Genomic DNA, 18,838 nt, shown 5'->3' with positions numbered 1-18,838 from the left:
GAAATATTGGAGCTCCGGGGAGATAAAGACACCGACAGCACAGTGGGTCAGTTGCGAGTCCTCTCTTACCCCAGAGCCGATGTCAAGATACTTGTATACATTTTGTGGTATAATAGGTCAGTGATAAGATATTTGTCTTTGTGACATAGTTTGTTTATTGTAAACATTCCAGAATCATTAATAGTTTCGGTGCGGTCATTGTCAGTTCCAGTGCAGCCTTTATTAATTTCAGTGCAGTCTTTGTCAGTTTCAGCACAGACACTGTCAATTTCAGCATCTGCAGGAAGTCCATTACTATAGTAATGGGTGCTAATCACTCTTCCTGAGAAGGACGATTACTGCAGCCCTGACTATTAATACTTTGTATTGAGTCCATATCAAGCAGTGAGCATTTCTATCAAAGTTGTTGGCTGGAACCAGACACTTCAGCAGACAGTATATGCTACTCAGATGCATTTTCTCTCCTGCCTGCCTTAAACTAATCAACCAGGTTGTGAGTACATTGTGTGGCACCCTGGTGGCCCCAGGCAGGATCTATTTCCTCTCCTGTCTCTCTCCATATTGTGGTCCAGTAGCCATCTTGTGTGTCAAGTGGCAAACTTATGGCTCAGCAGCCATCTTGTTTGTTCATGTGCCTAGTGTCACTCTGCCCTGTGCCATCTCCCACTTCATAACTATCATTTTCCAGTTCCATGAGGTGCCTTTGCCTGATCTTACATAGGGCTTCCCAAAGTTGCAATGAAGCAGGGGCAAGTCTGCTGCTTTTCAGTGAGGGGCACTGCAGATTGTCATGAAGGATCAAGCACACTTAAATATCTCTGAGTTTAAAAGACTAGATTTCACACTGCATAATCTTGATATTAGCAAGAAACTAGATACATAAGACTTAGTGCAAGCTAGGATCCATCCAGCAGAATTTTGTATGAGCTCAAAGTCATGAAAGGCTGAAGTTGGAAGACCATCCAAAAGAATAATGGAACATTTGTGCCTACTGATAACAAAGGCATGGACAGGAGATGAACTGTGGAATTGGTTTGTTCAGTCACTGGACATTATACCTTGCATAATGGTTATCATGGAAAATTCTGCAACTCAAGCTAGTACCAACAGGGAACTGCAATGCACAAATGAAACATATGATCTCTGTAGAGCTGTTTTGATGAGAGATCCCGATGAATGAGCTGAAAGTGTTATTATGTCAGATCTTTTATTTTCCCATCTTTATACTTGCTGGAGTTTATATTAACAGGATCTTCAGTAATCTTGATGTTGACTGAATTTTTTTCTCATACAGATCATGGAATTGTGTAAACAAGGGTAAACATAGATTGGATATAAATGATGTTCCAGCTTCCTGGATAGTAATACTTCTGTAGCCTCGTGTTACTCCTCATTTGAACAATGGCATTGGTATCAAGATGCCTGAAAGGTCAAGTTGTCTCTGCAGTGTTCAAGGAAACAGAGCAAACAGCTCAACTTACAGAAGTCAATAACAGCTATCATCTCAGGAACCATTAACTGAAACATAATAGCTAACCATCCACATGTGCAATCACTGGAGACGGCTTCCTTGCAGCAAATGAGTGGAAGCTATTTGTGGTCAAGTTGAAATATAATGACACTTTTAAAAATTGTGGCACTTGATTCTCCTTATTTCCAGTAAACATGGATAGAAACTGAAGGTGCTGAAAATGTATTGCTGGAAAAGCGCAGCATGTCAGGCAGCATCCAAGGAGCAGGAGAATCGATGTTTTGGGCATGAGCCCTTCTTCAGGAAAGTGCTGATTTTCCTGAAGAAGGGCTCATGCCCGAAACATCGATTCTCCTGTTCCTTGGATGCTGCCTGACCTGCTGCGCTTTTCCAGCAACACATTTTCAGCTCTGATCTCCAGCATCTGCAGTCCTCACTTTCTCCTAGAAACTAAAGTTGTTCTGCATTGTCTGGTTGATGGTTCATTATTGTGGGGAGAACACTATGACATGCTAAATATATTTAGGAGTAACATTAATAAAATGGTACCATTATGTAAAAGAACTAATTTAGTAACTCCTAATGGATAGCTCTAGTGCTTGGTAGATGACCAGAAACTGCTGTCCTATCATGTGCAGTACATTTATCTGCTTCTCTGCATCCTTTTTGTTCAATCCTGCCAAATAAAATTGAATTCCAAAAGTGAGATCATATGCAAAGGGTTTAAAAACTTTTTTAAATTTTCACAGCAAAATATCAACATTTTAGAAAGTAAGTTTTGGATCATAAAATCTAGAAACTTATCCTCTCCCATCTTAGAAAATATCTGGTAGGAGCTGCAGACTGTTCCAATATCTCCTGCTTGATACTTTCCTGTGTAAATGCAAAAGGTTTGTAGATGTCATTTGCAACCTTGAAAGTCCAAGCTGAAATTATATAAAGCTCCAGGAAGACTCCTCTTTTCAATGGGTGAGTTTCTTCATTCCCTAACTATTTAAAATGGGAGATTCCAGCATCTATCGCAATGGTCAGTGGAAAATTCATCAAACAACTTCAGAAATTGGTAGAGATCAGAGAGAATTGATCCATACAAAGTACCAACCAGTGTTTCATTAGAACCCAGTTTTGTTTGCAGCAGATAGATACATGGGCTCCAGATACACTGGGCAAAATAGCAAGTGGAATTTACTTCACTCCGAGAAAGCAAAGTACAAGGAAATCAAATGTCCATCTAGCTCAACATTCCATACAATGTTTCAGGCTGAATGCAAAATTGGCTGGGATGACAACCAAAGCCTCCCTTTCATTCGAGTTATAAGTTGTCAAATTCGTATAACTATCAAAAGTAATCAGCTAAAACTGGTCAAATTAAATAAACTTGAAGTTTACATTTTTGTTAATAAACTTTTTTTATTCACAAATTAAGTGTAGCAAAATGGACAGGAAAATAAGAAGTTATTGTCACACCACAATTAGTTCACTAAATAGAAAGCTGTGGAATTTACCTGCTGGTGGACAATATTATTGTTTATTGCAAAAAAAACTATTTACTTGAAAGAAACGTAAATTCCGCCTTGTTGCAACTTTATTGTGTTATGAAAAGTTAGTTACCAAAGAGGATTCCAAGGTATCAATGTTTACAATGACAACTCGGGACGCTTTAAACTTTCAGAATCCGGATACATTACTAATTTCTAATTTTAGCATAAATTCCAGATATTTTTCCCCATAAAGAGACTCGTAATTTACACAGAGTAAAATTCATGATCCCAATGGAACAAATATAAAGATCGTGTTAATTGGTTTCGGTCATTTTGTTGAGGATTCGATGCATCATAATTTCCAAAAATAAAGGATGTTCTTGAAAGAATGTGTAACTGAAACTCTCTCGCCGAGGACGATTTGTAATGTACAAGAGCTGTCCTCTGTACTGAAACCTTTCTGCTTGTTGGAAGTAGAGGCGCATTTGAATCAAATACTGAGCAGGCGATGTGGTTAATTTCTAATACAAATCCCTCAAAGGCTCTTCATTCCAGCTGTTTGCTCCTTTTGCACTTTTGGATCCCCTTCACACGAATTCAAGCCACAAATATGTGTTTGATTTTACGAAAGTGTTCCATGACACCACTTCAGAATACACTTGTTTCTGTCATAGTAACTTGTGGAGCACTGACACATTCGTCAGGCACTATCTTCGTTTAGTTTCTGGGAGCTGGCGACTGTTGAAGGGGACCGGAGTAAATGCCATTATATTCGCATTGCATATTTATTTTTCTTGCAGCTAAATCGTTTATTGATCTGAATGCCCATGATAGAATGTGCCAAATAATGGAAGGATGTGAACATTTGAAGACGATCTTCGATTAGCTGCTTTAAAAAAAACATGTGCACAATTAACTTTTAACTGTAGCTTTGAAAAACGTCTTTCTTCAAAGACGTGCACATAATGAATTGGAAAAAAATTATGTCAACTTCATTAACCAGAAAGGAATTTGCCAAAATGTATTACAGAACCCATTAAAGGAAAGCGAAATTGGAAAAAATAACAATTTTGTCATGACTTATGGAAAAAACGTTTAACAATTAGAGTCAAGCTAAGTCCCAGACGTGGCTAAATTGCATTGTTTTTCTGAGGGAGAGACTGGGAGCCAGTGGGGTCTCCTTATCAAAGACAACATCTTTACAATTACAACTTCCGCCAGCTTCACTGGGAAGTCAAACATTGATCTTAGCGCCAACCTCTCGTCTCTGCAATTACCGCAGGGCAAAGATGAGTGAGTTGGAGTAATGTGGAGGTGCTATCAGAAATGAAATGGTAAGCATGTCAAAATGACAAAGCATATTACATGGTTTAAAGATTAACTGATACGTGCGATGGCTGCGGGTGATTTCAATGGCTATCTAGAACGCATTTTTTAAAACCAATCTCGAGAATTGACTCCAATGAATTGGGATAATCGTTGGCTCGAAGCATCTCGTTGCATGCGCAATACGGTTTGTGCATTGGACTACAAGGAGAGCAACATATATATAAAAGATATATATAAAGCTTCAGACAGAAAGGGAATGCAATGTCAGCTATAGAGGTTGAAACGAACGGATCTGGAAATGTCATGCCTGTTTGCAGCGGTAAAGAAATCCGATTCTTGATTTATTTTTTCGTGCAATAAGTTATTCCCTTCTGTGTATGTTACTTGTCTCAAAACATAAGTCACACGAGATTTTCTAGAAATGCGATCAGAAGATTTTTTTTCCTCTGTCTTTGCAGATGAAATTTGCCTTAGTAGAGGTTAACATTAATCAAACATCTGCATTTTTTAACAAATTGGAGTCGCATTTGTTGCTTTAAATGTTTAACTACGATCTGAAAGTGTTCGATCAAATGAACAATTTAACGCCGCCTGTGTGGGGTTCTATACACAACAGTCTGCTCTTGTTTTCAGCGATCTGAAAGGTTTTTAAGACAGAATAATGTTTTCAGTTGTGTCTGCGCGTTTCTCTAGCCAAATTCCTCACGGGAAATCGAGTGCCATTATGGTGCTAGTTTACCAACATAATTTGAATATGCGTATTTATATTTGCAAAGGATTATCTGAAGGTAGAAATTTTGCTGATGAGTTTTCACATATAAATGCATAAAGTCTTTATCATTGCAATCCTTTAAAGCAACTGGACTTTTAAAATAAAAAACAACATGACTTGAAACTAAAATATAAAGTGCTAATGTTCTCTCCTGCTGGCTGACTATTTGGCATCACTACAGACCAGAAGGTACATCGCGATTTATTGTACGTGATTTTTGACATCGTCCACCCCAGTCCAACACCGGCAACCTCCACATCATTGGACGTGATGTTACTCGAGAAATTGACCACCCTGACGTATTGTAATTTCAACACTTCCCCGCTTTTCATTGCGGAAGGCGGTTTGGAATTCACGGAATTTATTCCGCAACTTCTCGTTTTCAGATATCCAGCCAAGAATTCAGGTTATAAACTTCCCCATCACCAACAGCACTCAAGGGTCAATCTAAGTTTAGTGCTGCTTTTTTTTTGTTTTCAAACACTGAACCTTGTTAGGAGAGCAATGACATTCCTTATTGGTTAGATGTGCTTATTCAATATTTGTTATTATTAAATGAAAAGTACGGAAGAGCAAATTAATCTCGTCCCGCAGCAAACGGTCGATATTTCTAACTGGATGACAGCCTTCTCAGTAAGGGACTACCTTTTTAGCTTACATTTCTCAAGTCAAAATCTACCCGAGAAATATTTCTGCAGAGGGGCAGAAAGTGATCGGATAAACTCGAGTACGGGTGATTCTGGTGAGTTGTTGAACTTCAGTCATTCGGAGAACAGATTAATTAAGTTTAAGATATTCATAGCTAAGAAGGGCTTTTGCCCGAAACGTTGATTTCGCTGCTCGTTGGATGCTGCCTGAACTGCTGTGCTCTTCCAGCACCACTAATCCAGTATTTGATTTTCAGCATCTGCAGTCATTGTTTTTACCATAGCTAAGTAAGCGTTGGGTTATCAATCTGTTCTATTTTTAAAAAGCCATGCACATTTCCAAGAGGTACATTTTCGTTTCTACGTGATAAAGCATAAATATAGGAAATTATCTGTGAAGTATGCAGGTGTATTTATGTGCGAGTGGAGTGAAGGCAGGTAGTTTTTTTCTGTGTCTACAATCTGGACGCTGTAGTCACTGGCGATGTTCCGCTCGATCGAACCGATTTTCTTAAAGTTTTGTACAATTGACACAGAACGTGAAGTCATTTCAAACACTCCGTGGTTACTCCCTTGTTTTATCTCAGTGACAGAAAGGGAGACCAGCAAATTCTACTGAACCCTACAACGGATTCACAACAGATTTAGTCATTCTTGTCATCGCTTTGCTTCTTTTTCATCGACTTAGGAGCTTTAGCTTTTCAGGTTAATGAACTATACTAGGAACTCAAGTAACATTGTTTTGTATTAAGTCTATGAATAGAACACAATGTGAGAGATGTAGAGATCAGAAAGGACGATCAAAGCTACCTGAGAATGTGCTTCTGCCGTTAATAATCACTAACAGGCAAAATTCTGTCTTTTCCCATAGCCGACGTAAGAAGGCGACTCGTAAGACTCAACTTTGTTTTATGAATAATTTGCAACAGATAGAAGTGAAAGGTTTAGTCTATTTGTTTCGTCCTAGTCTCTAAGTCAATGCAATATATCAGAACAGGTTGATATAAATCAGCGAAAATATCCGCGCCTGATGCACATTAATTAACATTAGGCTTATTCGGTCCTGGAGAGGTAATGCCGATTTCCTCGGGAAGATATGTGTTAGTTGTTGTTAGGCTACAGTTTCAATAGTTTTGTTAAGTCGGCGTGAAGTCTAAGCGCTCTATAGTTACAGCCTGCTTTGTTCACTTTTACTTGCTCACAACTAAATACTTCAATAAAGATCATCCACACAATTCCGATGGTACAAGATATATGTATGCTGTTTGGTTCAAAACCAAATTTTCTGTTTGGTTTTGGAGCTGAATTTGTAGCTAGATTACTTAATGTTTTAGCGGCACCTCAACTGTAACAGTAACAGGAATAAAAATGACAGTGAGCAATAAATGTATAAATGCGGGAAAATTTGCGTATAAGAAAGAATACTGGAGTTTTACATCTAACAAGGGTATTCACTAGAGAAATACACACGATAGGCAATATCAGAACTATACACAACTCATAATTTTAGCACAATGGAAAGAATTTCCAAAAGTAAAATAACATGAGCTAATCTTACCACCTCCCCCCCCCCCCATAGGTCACAAATATCTATAGAAATATATTAATGTGCATGCAACTGTGTAGGTATGTGCAAAAGGTAAACACGTGGCTAAAGTGAACATTATATTAACGTTTAAGAGAGCAAATATCTCGAACTTTTGATGCTATTATAGTGCAGAAAGGAAAGGTGATAATTAATAATTGGGAAACAAATGCAAACAAGTTTCAAGGAGCAGAAGTGAGCTTGGTAACATTTAGGACACAATCATATCAAGAAGAACCTTTAATGATCATTTAATGGTCGTCCTTTATCTTGCTAATAGTGAAATCTTTTTTTTAAATCTTTCCCTGTGTAAAAAATAGAGAGAAACACATCAAATCATACTGCAGTCAAGGACTTTGTGCTTTTGTTTGCTTATGTTCAATCTCTGAAAAAAACAAGTCAAAATATGTTGGAAGGGAAAGTCACCTAATACCTTCTCCTTTAACCTATGGATTAACAATCAGTTTATGATTATAGCTTACTTTAGCATTTCAGGTTAATGAACTATACTAAGAACTCAAGTAGCATTGTTTTGTGCTGAGCCTGTGAATAGGACACAATGTTGGAGTTGTAGAAGTTAGAAAGGATGATCAAAGCTGCCTGAAAATGTGCTTGTGCCACTAATCACTAACAGGTGAAATTGTGTCTTTTTCTTAACAATGGACCTTAATTATGTGCAACCTGAAAGACATATTATTAATAATGTTATTAACATTATTAATGTACTTTTCATTCAGAACATAATTTCCTTTGTTTTTTCAGTGAGACTAGCAAGTTATGACTGACACCTGGAAATAGTGTTTTGCTTATAGACAGATCAGAGTAGCTATTTTCTAAACAAGTTCAGAGATGTTATTACACACTTTTTGAGTAAGTAGGGGCTTGAACCTAGACCTCCTGGCCTAAAGGTAAGAACACTACCACTACACCACAAGACCTCTAGAACTCTAAGACTAGCCATCTTCAGGTGCTTCATCAATGACTTTCCATCCATCACAAGGTCAGAGAGGGGAATACATTCTAATACTTGTTACAATCCTCGGATATAGGGCAGCTTATTGTCATATACAGAAAGATCTGGTGGAAAAGCAGGTTTGGTCTGATGAGTGGCTGGTGAGCCAGCCAAGTGCCTGAAAATGAATGTCTCAAGTAAGATAATCTACTCATCTCTCCTTGTCACTCAATGACATTTGTAACTCTGAATCCCTCAGAATCAACATCTTAAGGGTCATCATCAACAGAAAACTGAATTGGACCATCCAAAAATAAATACTGCAATTACAATAACACATCAGAGGCTCAGCTACTGTAGCAAATAACCTACCTCTTGATCTTCAAAGCCTGCCAACATCTGCAAGATACAAATCAAGAGTATGATGGAATATTCTCCACTTGTCTGAATCAGTGCAACGTCAAGAAACATTCAAGCTGCCTCACACCTTCCAAAGGCAAAGTCCAACACTTGACTGGCGGCAATCTAACGCTTTCAAAATGCACCCAATCCACCACCAATGCCCAGCAGCAACAGTATGCTTCTTCTATAAATATGTACAAAATCCCTCCATCAACTGCACCTCTAAAACACGTAATGTCCACAAACTAGAAGAATAGGACCAGCAAATGCATGTGAATATCACCCCCTGTGAGTTCCCCTGTAAACCTCACACCATTCTGAGTTTGAACTATATTATCATTCTTTCACTATTGATCAGTCAAAATCCTGAAATTCTTTCCCTGACCATACTATTGGTCCATCTGCCTGTCAGGATGGCAACAGCTCAAGGAGATGAGTCACCACCACTTTTCAAGTGCAATTAGTGATGGACTAGAAATCTTGGCATCACCAGTGATGCCCACATCTGTGAATTAAAAAAACAGAACTGAGTTAATTATCAGATCTATCATAAAATAATTGATGCTGATACCCTTGAAGAACTGCTCCACTAACTGAAAATTGGTTGAACTTTTTCTTAATCTGCATAAGAGTGGACAGGCTAAGAACATGTTGCAGATGGATTATTTGAATAGGCAGAGCAAACTGATTGCATCACCAAACATGTAACAAAACAAACAGAACTAAAGCTAAAATCCAAGATCTTTTGGACCAGTGAGACATCTCACCTGTCTAGAGCAGAAACCTCATAATACTTGCAAAGCAGAGCTCTGGTTGTGCATAGGATGCAGAGGCTGTTCTAATAGCCTACCTTATGAAATATTTGCCTTAAAAATGGAAGGTTTGATAGATCTTTCCATGTAGGAGATTAGTGGGTCTGCTGAGGTGCACAATCATGTAATGCTTCCATGGTAATTTACTTAATATACATTATCTAACCTCTCAGATTAGGTTATATTCAGTTCTTCAATACTAGGATATGAGTTTGCAAGCATAACCGTTTGACTACCAAGGACTGGATTTTACATTTTGTAATCTATTCCAAATATACAAAGATAAATTTATTTTATTGAATTATTTCATAGAATTCACAAACAACTAGAAAAAAGTTTGAATTTTATTTGGTCTATCTATTGTATATTGAGAATAACAGCTGAGTAATGTCTCAGCAGCTCACTTAACATACTATTGCAGTTGCCACCATTACGTTACAAGGGGCTTAGTTCTGGGTTTGGAAGTCAATGTGGATCCGTAGCTTCTACTTGTTTCAGGTACATTTTTTAATTGTTAAATTGGGTGCCATAGCTTCCATATAGGGCCCTGATTGATATTTTAGGATCTAACAGGTTCAAGCATTTGCAGTGCACTCACCATCCAGTTTCATCTAATTGTCCAGCCAAAATAGCATCCAAAAATGAACAATTTTTTATTATTAATCCAGGTCCCTTCAGTTCCTAATATCTTCCTATTGTCAAAATCCTGGAATTGCCTCCTTAATGATGTTATGGGTCAACTTACAGCATGTGGACTGCAGTGGTTCAAGAAGGCAGCTCACCACCACCTTCTCAAGGGCAATAAATGCTGGCCCATCCAGTGACACCAAGAGTGAATTTCTTTTAAAAATGAGTATCTTGCATCTGACTTCACAAGGAACCAGTGGAAGGTTGAAATCAAATAGAAGAGAACAATTATGGATAGAATTGCAATAGGCAAAAAAAAAGCTTGTGTAAAGCTTAGCATTACTAAAAGTTGATGAGTCACTGGGTACAGATGAAGTGCATCCTAGCTGCTAAGTACCAAGACAATTGGTCACAATCTTTTAATGCTTTCTGGTCACAGGGGTATTGCCAAGATACTGGAAAACTGGTGAATTGGAGGGTTGTTGAAATCCATTACTGAGATTAGAGTAACTTTTGATTTGAAAGTGCAATGGCTAATCAAGGATAGCCACCACGAATGTTTGAAAGATAAATTGTGCTTGACTAACTTGATTGAATATTTTGATTGTGACATGGAAAAAGTTGCAGTAATCAAAGTAATGTATTAGAAGACATATTCATGGAGCTTTGGAGGGTAATTTACAAAGTTCCTTACAGGAGGCTTATTCAGGAGATTGAAAGCCCTGAATTCAGGAATATGTAGTGGTCTGGATACAAATATCACTTAGTGACTGGCTACAAATGGTGCCTGATGATTCTTTTTAGACAGGGACGTGGTTCTTAGTGCTTTTTTCCCAAGGATCAGCTTTGAGTCTATTAATTTTTGCAATGTTTTACAAATTCAATGTAAGCAGTAGCATTGTGCGATTTGCAGATTGTACAAAACCTGAGAAAACTGTAAATAATGCTAAGGATAGTTATAAGCTTCAGGGTGAAAATATAAGTTAGTGAAATGGGCAGAAACATCACTGCCTCTTCATATGTGGAGAACATGAAGTTTTGTACTTAAAGATGACTTAGATAAGGTGCAGCAGAAATTTGCCACAATGTTCCCAGAGATAACAGACTTCAGGAATGAAAAATTGGAAAATATAGTTAGAGTTGGTCAGTAACCAAGGTTATTGATACAAAATCATTGCAAAAAACTCCAGTCTGGGGATGAGGAGAATTTTTTTTTCAGTGAGGCTTTATCAGAATCTGGATCTTTAGCTGAAAACATGAGATTCTGTTTACATTACTAATTTAAAAAAATGTTGGGCAGGTATTTGAGAATGAGAAAGTTGCTGAATTACAGATAAAAAGCTGGTAGGGATGACTAATTTGACAGCATTTTCTAAAACCAGCATAGATCTGTTGAGATAACTGACTTCCTTCTATGATTTCTGACAATCCTGTGATCTATTAATGCCTTTAAAAACCAAACATGTGAAAATATTATAATGGGAGAAATGTTAAGGAATTGACATTAAGCAAAAAGTAAATTAGTGTGTAGGATAAGCATGTTATTACCGAATTGTCTTGAGTTTTCAAATTCTGAGGTCATAATGATCAAGACATATTCCATTCAAGAGCAGAAGTAAGGACAGAAACTTATATTTACTAAATTTATACTTCATTTACAGACAGAAAAAATTTCCTCATTTGGTTGAGGCTGTTCCCCACACACCAGGTTACCTCAGCAATACAACTGTTTCGATTGAGCAGTAATGTTGCAGAGATGTCAGAGATTCTAATTCCCATTATTACTGCCTCCTTGCACAACATGCAAACTTTGACCAGGCAAACAAGGTATATAACATGCCATGTCTCTTGATACTTGTGACTTTTATTTGCTTCTTAGGTTTGCTTATCCTAATTCAGACTTTAGCTTGGTTATTTCCAAATTGGTGAACCCATTCGTAATATGAGACGTTACTGACCAGCATGTCTTCCCTGATGCAATAGTGAGCTTGGAAAAGAAAGATGCAGTCAACTTACAAATACCTTAACTCCAACCTTATGGGAATTCAGCAATGAAGGACAAAGGGAATGACTAAGAGAGAACACAAAAACTGATGGTAGAAGATTCTCTAGGTGTATGAAAAGATGAAAATTGGTGAAGCCAATATCTGTATGTCTCTTACAGTAAGAAAAATGGGAAGTTATAATGGGGATTTTTTTAAAAGATGGCTCCACCATCTAACTGCATACTTTGGTCCTGTGTTCACAAAGGAGGAAACAGATGATGTTATAAAAATGTTGGGTAACATAAGATTCAGTGAGAGGCGTTTACTGATGTAAATTAGTATTAGTAAGGAAATAGTATTGGGGAAGTTGATGGGATTGAAGGCTGATAAATCCTGAGCCCCTGATAACCTATACTCTAGAGATTTAAGGAAGTGACCTTAGAAATGCTAAATTGAGTTGTAGCTAATGTAAGCCCTCTATTTAAACGGGGAGGCAGAGAGAAAACCAGGAATTTTCAACCAAGCAGCCTGATGTCGGTAGTGGTGGAAATGCCAGAGTCCATCATAAAAGGTTTAATAGCAGGGTACTTGGAACTAACAGGGTCAGCATGGATTTACAGAAGGGAAATCATGTTTATTAAATCTAAAGGAATAACTAAAGGATGCAAAGCATTGATGAAGGATAGCCAGTGGATGTGGTTTAGTTGGACTCTTAAAAAAATGTCCAACAAAGTCCCATACAAGAGATTAGTGTATAAAATTAAAGCAAATGGATATTCGGGTAATGTATTGACATATATTCATATATCCCCACAGTGTTGAAGCAGGCCATTTGGCTCATGAAGTCCACACCGACCATTCCACCCAGACCCACCCCTCTACCCCTCCACCCTATTCCTGTAGCCCTGCATTTCCCATAGCTAATCTACACATCCCTGAACACTATGGGTAATTTGGCATGGCCAATTCACCTAATCTGTACACCTTTGGACTGTTGGAAGAAACCAGAGCACCCAGAGGAAACCCACACGGACATGGGCAGAACATGCAAACTCCACACAGACTATTGCCCAAGGGTTGAATCAAATCCAGGTCCCTGGTGCTCTGAGGCTGCAGTACTAACCATTGAGCCACCGTGCCACCCGAACATGGGCTAATGGGCCTAGGAGTGGCAGATGGAGTTTAAGTTAGATGAATGCAAGGTGCTGCATTTTGGAAAGGCAAATCAGGACAGGTCTTATACACTTAATAGCATGATCCTGGGAGTGTTGCTGAACAAAGAAACCTTGGAGTACAGGTTCATAGCTCCTTGAAAGTGGAGTCACATGTAGATAGGATAATGAAGAAGGTGTTTGGTATGCTTTCCTTTATTGGTCAGAACATCAAGTATATGAGCTGGAAGGTCATGTTGTGGCTGTACAGGACATTGGTTAGGCCACTTTTGGAGTATTGTGTGCAATTCTGGTCTCCTTCCTGTCAGAGCAATGTTGGAAGGGTTCAGAAAAGATTTACAAGAATGTTGCCAGGGTTGGAGGATTTGAGCTAGGCTGGGGCTATTTTCCCTGGTGTATCAGAGTCTGAGGGGTGACCTCATAGAGTTTTATAACATCATATGGGGCATGGATAGGGTAAATAGACAAGGTCTTTTCCCTGGGGTGGAGAAATCCAGAACTAGAGAGCGTAAGTTTAAGGTGACAGGAGAAAAATTTAAAAGGGACTTAAGGAGCAACTTTTTCATGCAGAGGGTGGTATGTGTATGGAATGAGCTGCCAGAAGCAATGTTAGAGGCGAGTACAATTACAACATTTAAAAGGCATCTGGATGGGTATATGAATACGAAGGGTTTAGAGGGATATGGGCCAAGTGCTGGCAAATGGGACTAGATTAGCTTAGGATATCTGATCGGCATGGATGAGTTGGACAGAAGAGTCTGATTCTGTGCTGCATATCTCTGTGACTCTAAGAATTGGTTGACAGACAAGAATCAAAGCGTAAGAATTTTCTAAATGGCGGGCAGAAGTTATTATGGTATGACAGGTATCAGGATCAGGAAAATAGCTTGGATCAGAGCTTTTCATAACACAAATAAATGAGGGAACTAAATTTATTATCTCCAAGTTGCAGATGATATAAAGCTGGGTGGGAGGGTAAACTATGAGGGGAATGCAAAGATGCTTCCATGTGATTTGGACAAGCTGAGTGAGTGGGTTAATGTTTGGCAGATGCAGTATAGTGTGGATAAATGTGAAGTTATCCACTTTGGTAGCAAAAACAGGAAGGCAGATTATTATCCGAATGGCTATAAAATAAGAGGGGGAGTGTGCAATGAGACCTGGGTGTCCTTGTACACCAGTCACTGAAGGTAAACGTGCAGATGCAACAGTGTGTAACACAGTCAAATGATATGTTGGCTTCCATAGTGAGTGAATTCAAGTACAGAAACAAGGAAGTCTTGTTGCAATTATACAGGACCTTGTGACACCACACCTGGAATATTGTGTACAGTTTTGGTCTCCGAAGAAGGATGTTATTGCTATAGAGGGAGTGCAGTGAAAGGTTTACCAGACTGATTCCTAGGGTGGCAGAATTTGCAGAATTTCCCCAGCCTAAGTTTACTTTGGCCTCACCCTTCTTTTTATATATTTAAGGATTTCACTGTCCATTCTGACAGTTTCCCCTTAAAGTTTACCTTCTTCTCTACTTTTGTTTTGGGTTACAGAAGGAAAATTGGAGAGATTATCAACAAGAATTTCCAAAGTTATTGACAGACTTAGGCAAATTAAGTAGGCATGTCACATTACTATGCAAGAATGTGCTGAGCCCATATGTATACAGAAAAATTCCTTATCTTCGAATGAGAAAGGTTATATCTCAAACAGCATGGTCAAAAGTAGGGTGATATTGCTAGTGACACAACTAACACAACTGTCAGTCCACAACATTTGGCAAAATTGGCAGCAAGCAAGTTCTTCAAAATTGTATGTGAACAATGGGTTCTGGTGAAGATCCAAGACCATGATTAAAAATTACTGTTTGCGTTTATTGTATAATTCAGACAGTATTACTTGAACACACTACCATTTTGAATTGCAAAATAAGAGAGTTTACAGTGTCAAGAATTCAAAGGGAAGCAGGAATGATATCCTGTGCATGATGAATGAAGAAGGAATATGAGCAATGAATCAGGGACATGTTAAAGGCACTACAAAATGGAAGCCTTGTACTAAATGAGAAGTACCAATACTCAAGAACAACAATTGAATTTCTAGGTCACCTAGTTCAAGAACAAGGCATCATAGTGGATCTAAAGAAGACAAGGGCCAAATATTAACAGAAAAGAAGTTGAAAATGGATGCATCAGTTTATGCTTGGCTTAAGATTGCAAATTTAATGTCTCAAATCTGCAAAACGGTAAAAGAAATTGAGAAACACCACTGCACTAGACACTGGTGCATAACAAACTAGAATAACTTCAATGGTCATTGCCTTATCTGACTCTCTAATTCATGTGAGATCATTCTGACATGCTTGACTTTTTAAAGTAATTTGTAACTTTCCTTTCTGTTTTCTTTCTTGGGTGCATGTATATGACTAATTGTGTGTCTTTAGTCATGGGTATTGAATGCAGTAATTAACTCTATTTTGATTTAACCCGAAAGAATTTCTGTGGGTCATACTTCATTGGACTGAACTAAAAGGATTTGGAGAAACACATTGGAATGTATTTGCAAAAGGGAAAAGAAAGGTAGAAGATAAAACATTTTCAAAAACTATGTTCCAGACCAGTGAAAAAAATGAAATTCACCTTTTATCCATGACAATCTCTTGGACACTCACATTGCTGTTAGACAGCAGAAACTATTACTCCATGTTAACACCAAATTTTCAGCAAATTGAGCATGATAACGATCTCAGGATAAATTACAACATCCAAGCAACATTCAGAGAAGATGTGCAATGCAAATGCATTATCAACCAAATGGAGATGAAATCTGTGGAAATGAGAAGACCACCTTCTATGGATGCTGAGGCACCTGGAACCCAACATTGTGAATATTTTGACTTTTGGATTTTTAAGACCCTGACTGCCATGGAACTTCAATCATTTTAGATTTAAGGACTGCCCTGATTTCATCTTTTCCTGATTATGGGATTTTACCACCACTGTGTACATACCACCACAAGCAACGGTTGAGGAAGCGCTGGATGTGCTGCACTCCACCATGAACACCCTGGAACACCCCGAGGCCCTGTTTATTGTAACTAGTGACTTCAATCAAGCCAATTTAAGGAAGGCGTTGTCCAACTGCCACCAGAACATTACCTGCCCCACCAGGGACCCGAGCATTTCAGACCACTGCTACGCCACTGTGAAAGAGGCCTACTGCTCCAACCCCCGCCCTCATTTCAGGAACTCCGACCACAATGCTATGTTTCATCTCCCGACTTACAGGCAAAAACTCAAGCAGGAGACCCCCCTTGCGGATACAGGTCCAGTGCTGGTCAGAGGAGGCAGAGGATCAACTCCGGTGCTGTCTTGAATCATCTGATTGGGCCATGTTCAAACAGCCCACAGATACCTTGGATGAGTACGCCCCCACCGTCACAGACTTTATCAGCAAGTGTGGGGAGGACTGCATACGAAGGAAGTCAATCTGGGTGTCAATCCGAGACCCTGGATGAATCAGGACACACAGAACCTGCAAAAAACCAGGCATGAGGCCTTCAGATCAGGAGACCCACTCTAATATAAAGAATCCAAGTATGACCTTCGCAGAGCCATTAACACAGCCAAGGACAAATACCGATCCAAACTAGAGACCCAGACAGCCACCCAGCGACTATGGCAAGGAGTGAATGACATCACAGGTTCTAAAACAGACAGTGCAAGATAGCAGATGATGACATATTTCTCCCAGATCATCTCAATGCCTTCTATGCTAACTTTGAGCAGAGTTTCAGCGAAGAGGTAACCTGTATTCCAACAAGTCCTGACGAACCTATCCCAACAGTCACTGCAGCAGAGGTCAGATCAGTTTTCATTCGTGTGAATCCAAGGAAAACAATGGGACCAGACGGAGTACCAGGCCGTGCACTTGGAGCATGCACAGATCAACTGGCAGAGGACCTCTCGGACATCTTCAACCTCTCCCTGCAGCAGGCCACTGTTCCTGTCTGTTTCAAGAGGGCCAACATCAGAAGGCTCATGCAGCATGTCTCAATGATTACCACCCAGTGGCTTTAACTTCGGTGGTCATGAAGTGCTCTGAAAGGCTGGTCATGGCATTAATCAACTCCAGTCTCCCCACTACTTTTGACCCACTTCAATTTGCCTATCGGATCAATAGATCCACATCAAATGCCATTATCACTCCTCCCGAGAACATCTTCGTAAGAACTCTACTCATTGACTACAGTTCAGCCTTCAACATTACTATCCCATCGAGACTAATTACTACATTTAGTAATCTCAGACTAAGCTCCTCTCTCTGCAACTGGATCCTCAGTTTCCTGACCCACAGGCCACAATCAGTGAAGACTGGTGACAATATTGCATCCTCACTAACACTCAACACTGCAGCCCTCCAGGGGTGCATACTCAGCCCCTTACTGCACTCACTGTATATAGATGACTGCATTACCAAATACCAGACAAATGCCATGTGCAAGTTCACTGATGACACGACCATAGTCAGTCGGTTCTCAGATGGCAACGAAACAGACTACTGACGGGAGGTGGGAGACATGGAAAAATGGTGCACTGAGAACAACCTAGCTCTCAATACCGGTAAAACCAAGGAACGCTTTATTGACTTTCAGTCAGATGTTACTCATGCCTCCCTACACATTAACAGCACAGAGATGGAAGGAGTGGAGAGCGTCAAGCTCCTGGGAGCAGTCATCCATAATAAGCTTTCTTGGAGTTTTCATTGGCTCTGCAGATCTCTCACAAGCATTGCAGATCTCTCACAAGCATCGTAGATCTCTCACAAACATTGTAGATCTCTCGCAAGTGTTACAGATCTCTCACAAGTATTGTAAATCTCTCACAAGCATTATAGATCTCTCACAAGCATTGCAGATCTCTCACAAGTATCGTAGATCTCTCACAAGCATTGTAGATCTCTCACAAGTGTTACAGATCTCTCACAAGTATTATAGATCTCTCACAAGCATTGCAGATCTCTCACAAGTATTGTAGATCTCTCACAAGTATTGTAGATCTCTCACAAGCATTGCAGATCTCTCACAAGTATCGTAGATCTCTCACAAGTATTGTAGATCTCTCACAAGCATTGCAGATCTCTCTCACAAGTATTGCAGATCTCTCACAAGTATTGTAGATCTCTCACAAGTATTGTAGATCTCTCACAAGTGTTACAGATCTCTCACAAGCATTGCAGATCTCTCACAAGTATTGTAGATCTCTCACAAGCATTGCAGATCTCTCACAAGTATTGTAGATCTCTCACAAGTATCGTAGATCTCTCACAAGCATTGTAGATCTCTCACAAGTGTTACAGATCTCTCACAAGCATTGTAGATCTCTCACAAGTATTGCAGATCTCTCACAAGCATTGCAGATCTCTCACAAGTATCGTAGATCTCTCACAAGCATTGTAGATCTCTCACAAGTGTTACAGATCTCTTACAAGTATCGTAGATCTCTCACAAGCATTGTAGATCTCTCACAAGCATTGCAGATCTCTCACAAGTATCATAGATCTCTCACAAGCATTGTAGATCTCTCACAAGTGTTACAGATCTCTCACAA

At 39.2% G+C, this 18,838-nt stretch overlaps 1 protein-coding gene across 3 annotated transcripts in view; it reads left to right on the top strand.

Moving 5' to 3' along the window:
- Nucleotides 1-4,267: 4,267 nt before the first annotated feature.
- Nucleotides 4,268-18,838, top strand: part of LOC140486161 (aldehyde dehydrogenase 1A1-like) — a 99,284-nt gene continuing 84,713 nt past the window's right edge. The window contains exon 1 of one of the 3 annotated variants that reach the window (XM_072584898.1): nt 4,268-4,286. Coding sequence is in view for 2 of the 3 variants with exons in the window: in XM_072584868.1 (XP_072440969.1) it covers nt 5,609-5,795 (187 nt within the window). In the remaining variant the exon portion in view is untranslated. Of the gene's footprint in view, nt 4,287-4,450; nt 4,601-5,593; nt 5,796-18,838 lie in introns of those variants that run through there. The other 2 variants (XM_072584878.1, XM_072584868.1) reach the window with 2 other exon arrangements.

Source organism: Chiloscyllium punctatum, chromosome 2, assembly GCF_047496795.1.
Source record: "Chiloscyllium punctatum isolate Juve2018m chromosome 2, sChiPun1.3, whole genome shotgun sequence".
Classification (NCBI taxonomy): Eukaryota; Metazoa; Chordata; class Chondrichthyes; order Orectolobiformes; family Hemiscylliidae; genus Chiloscyllium; species Chiloscyllium punctatum.
The sequence above is the reverse complement of the archived record's forward strand: the minus strand, read 5'-3'. Positions and strand labels throughout refer to the sequence as shown.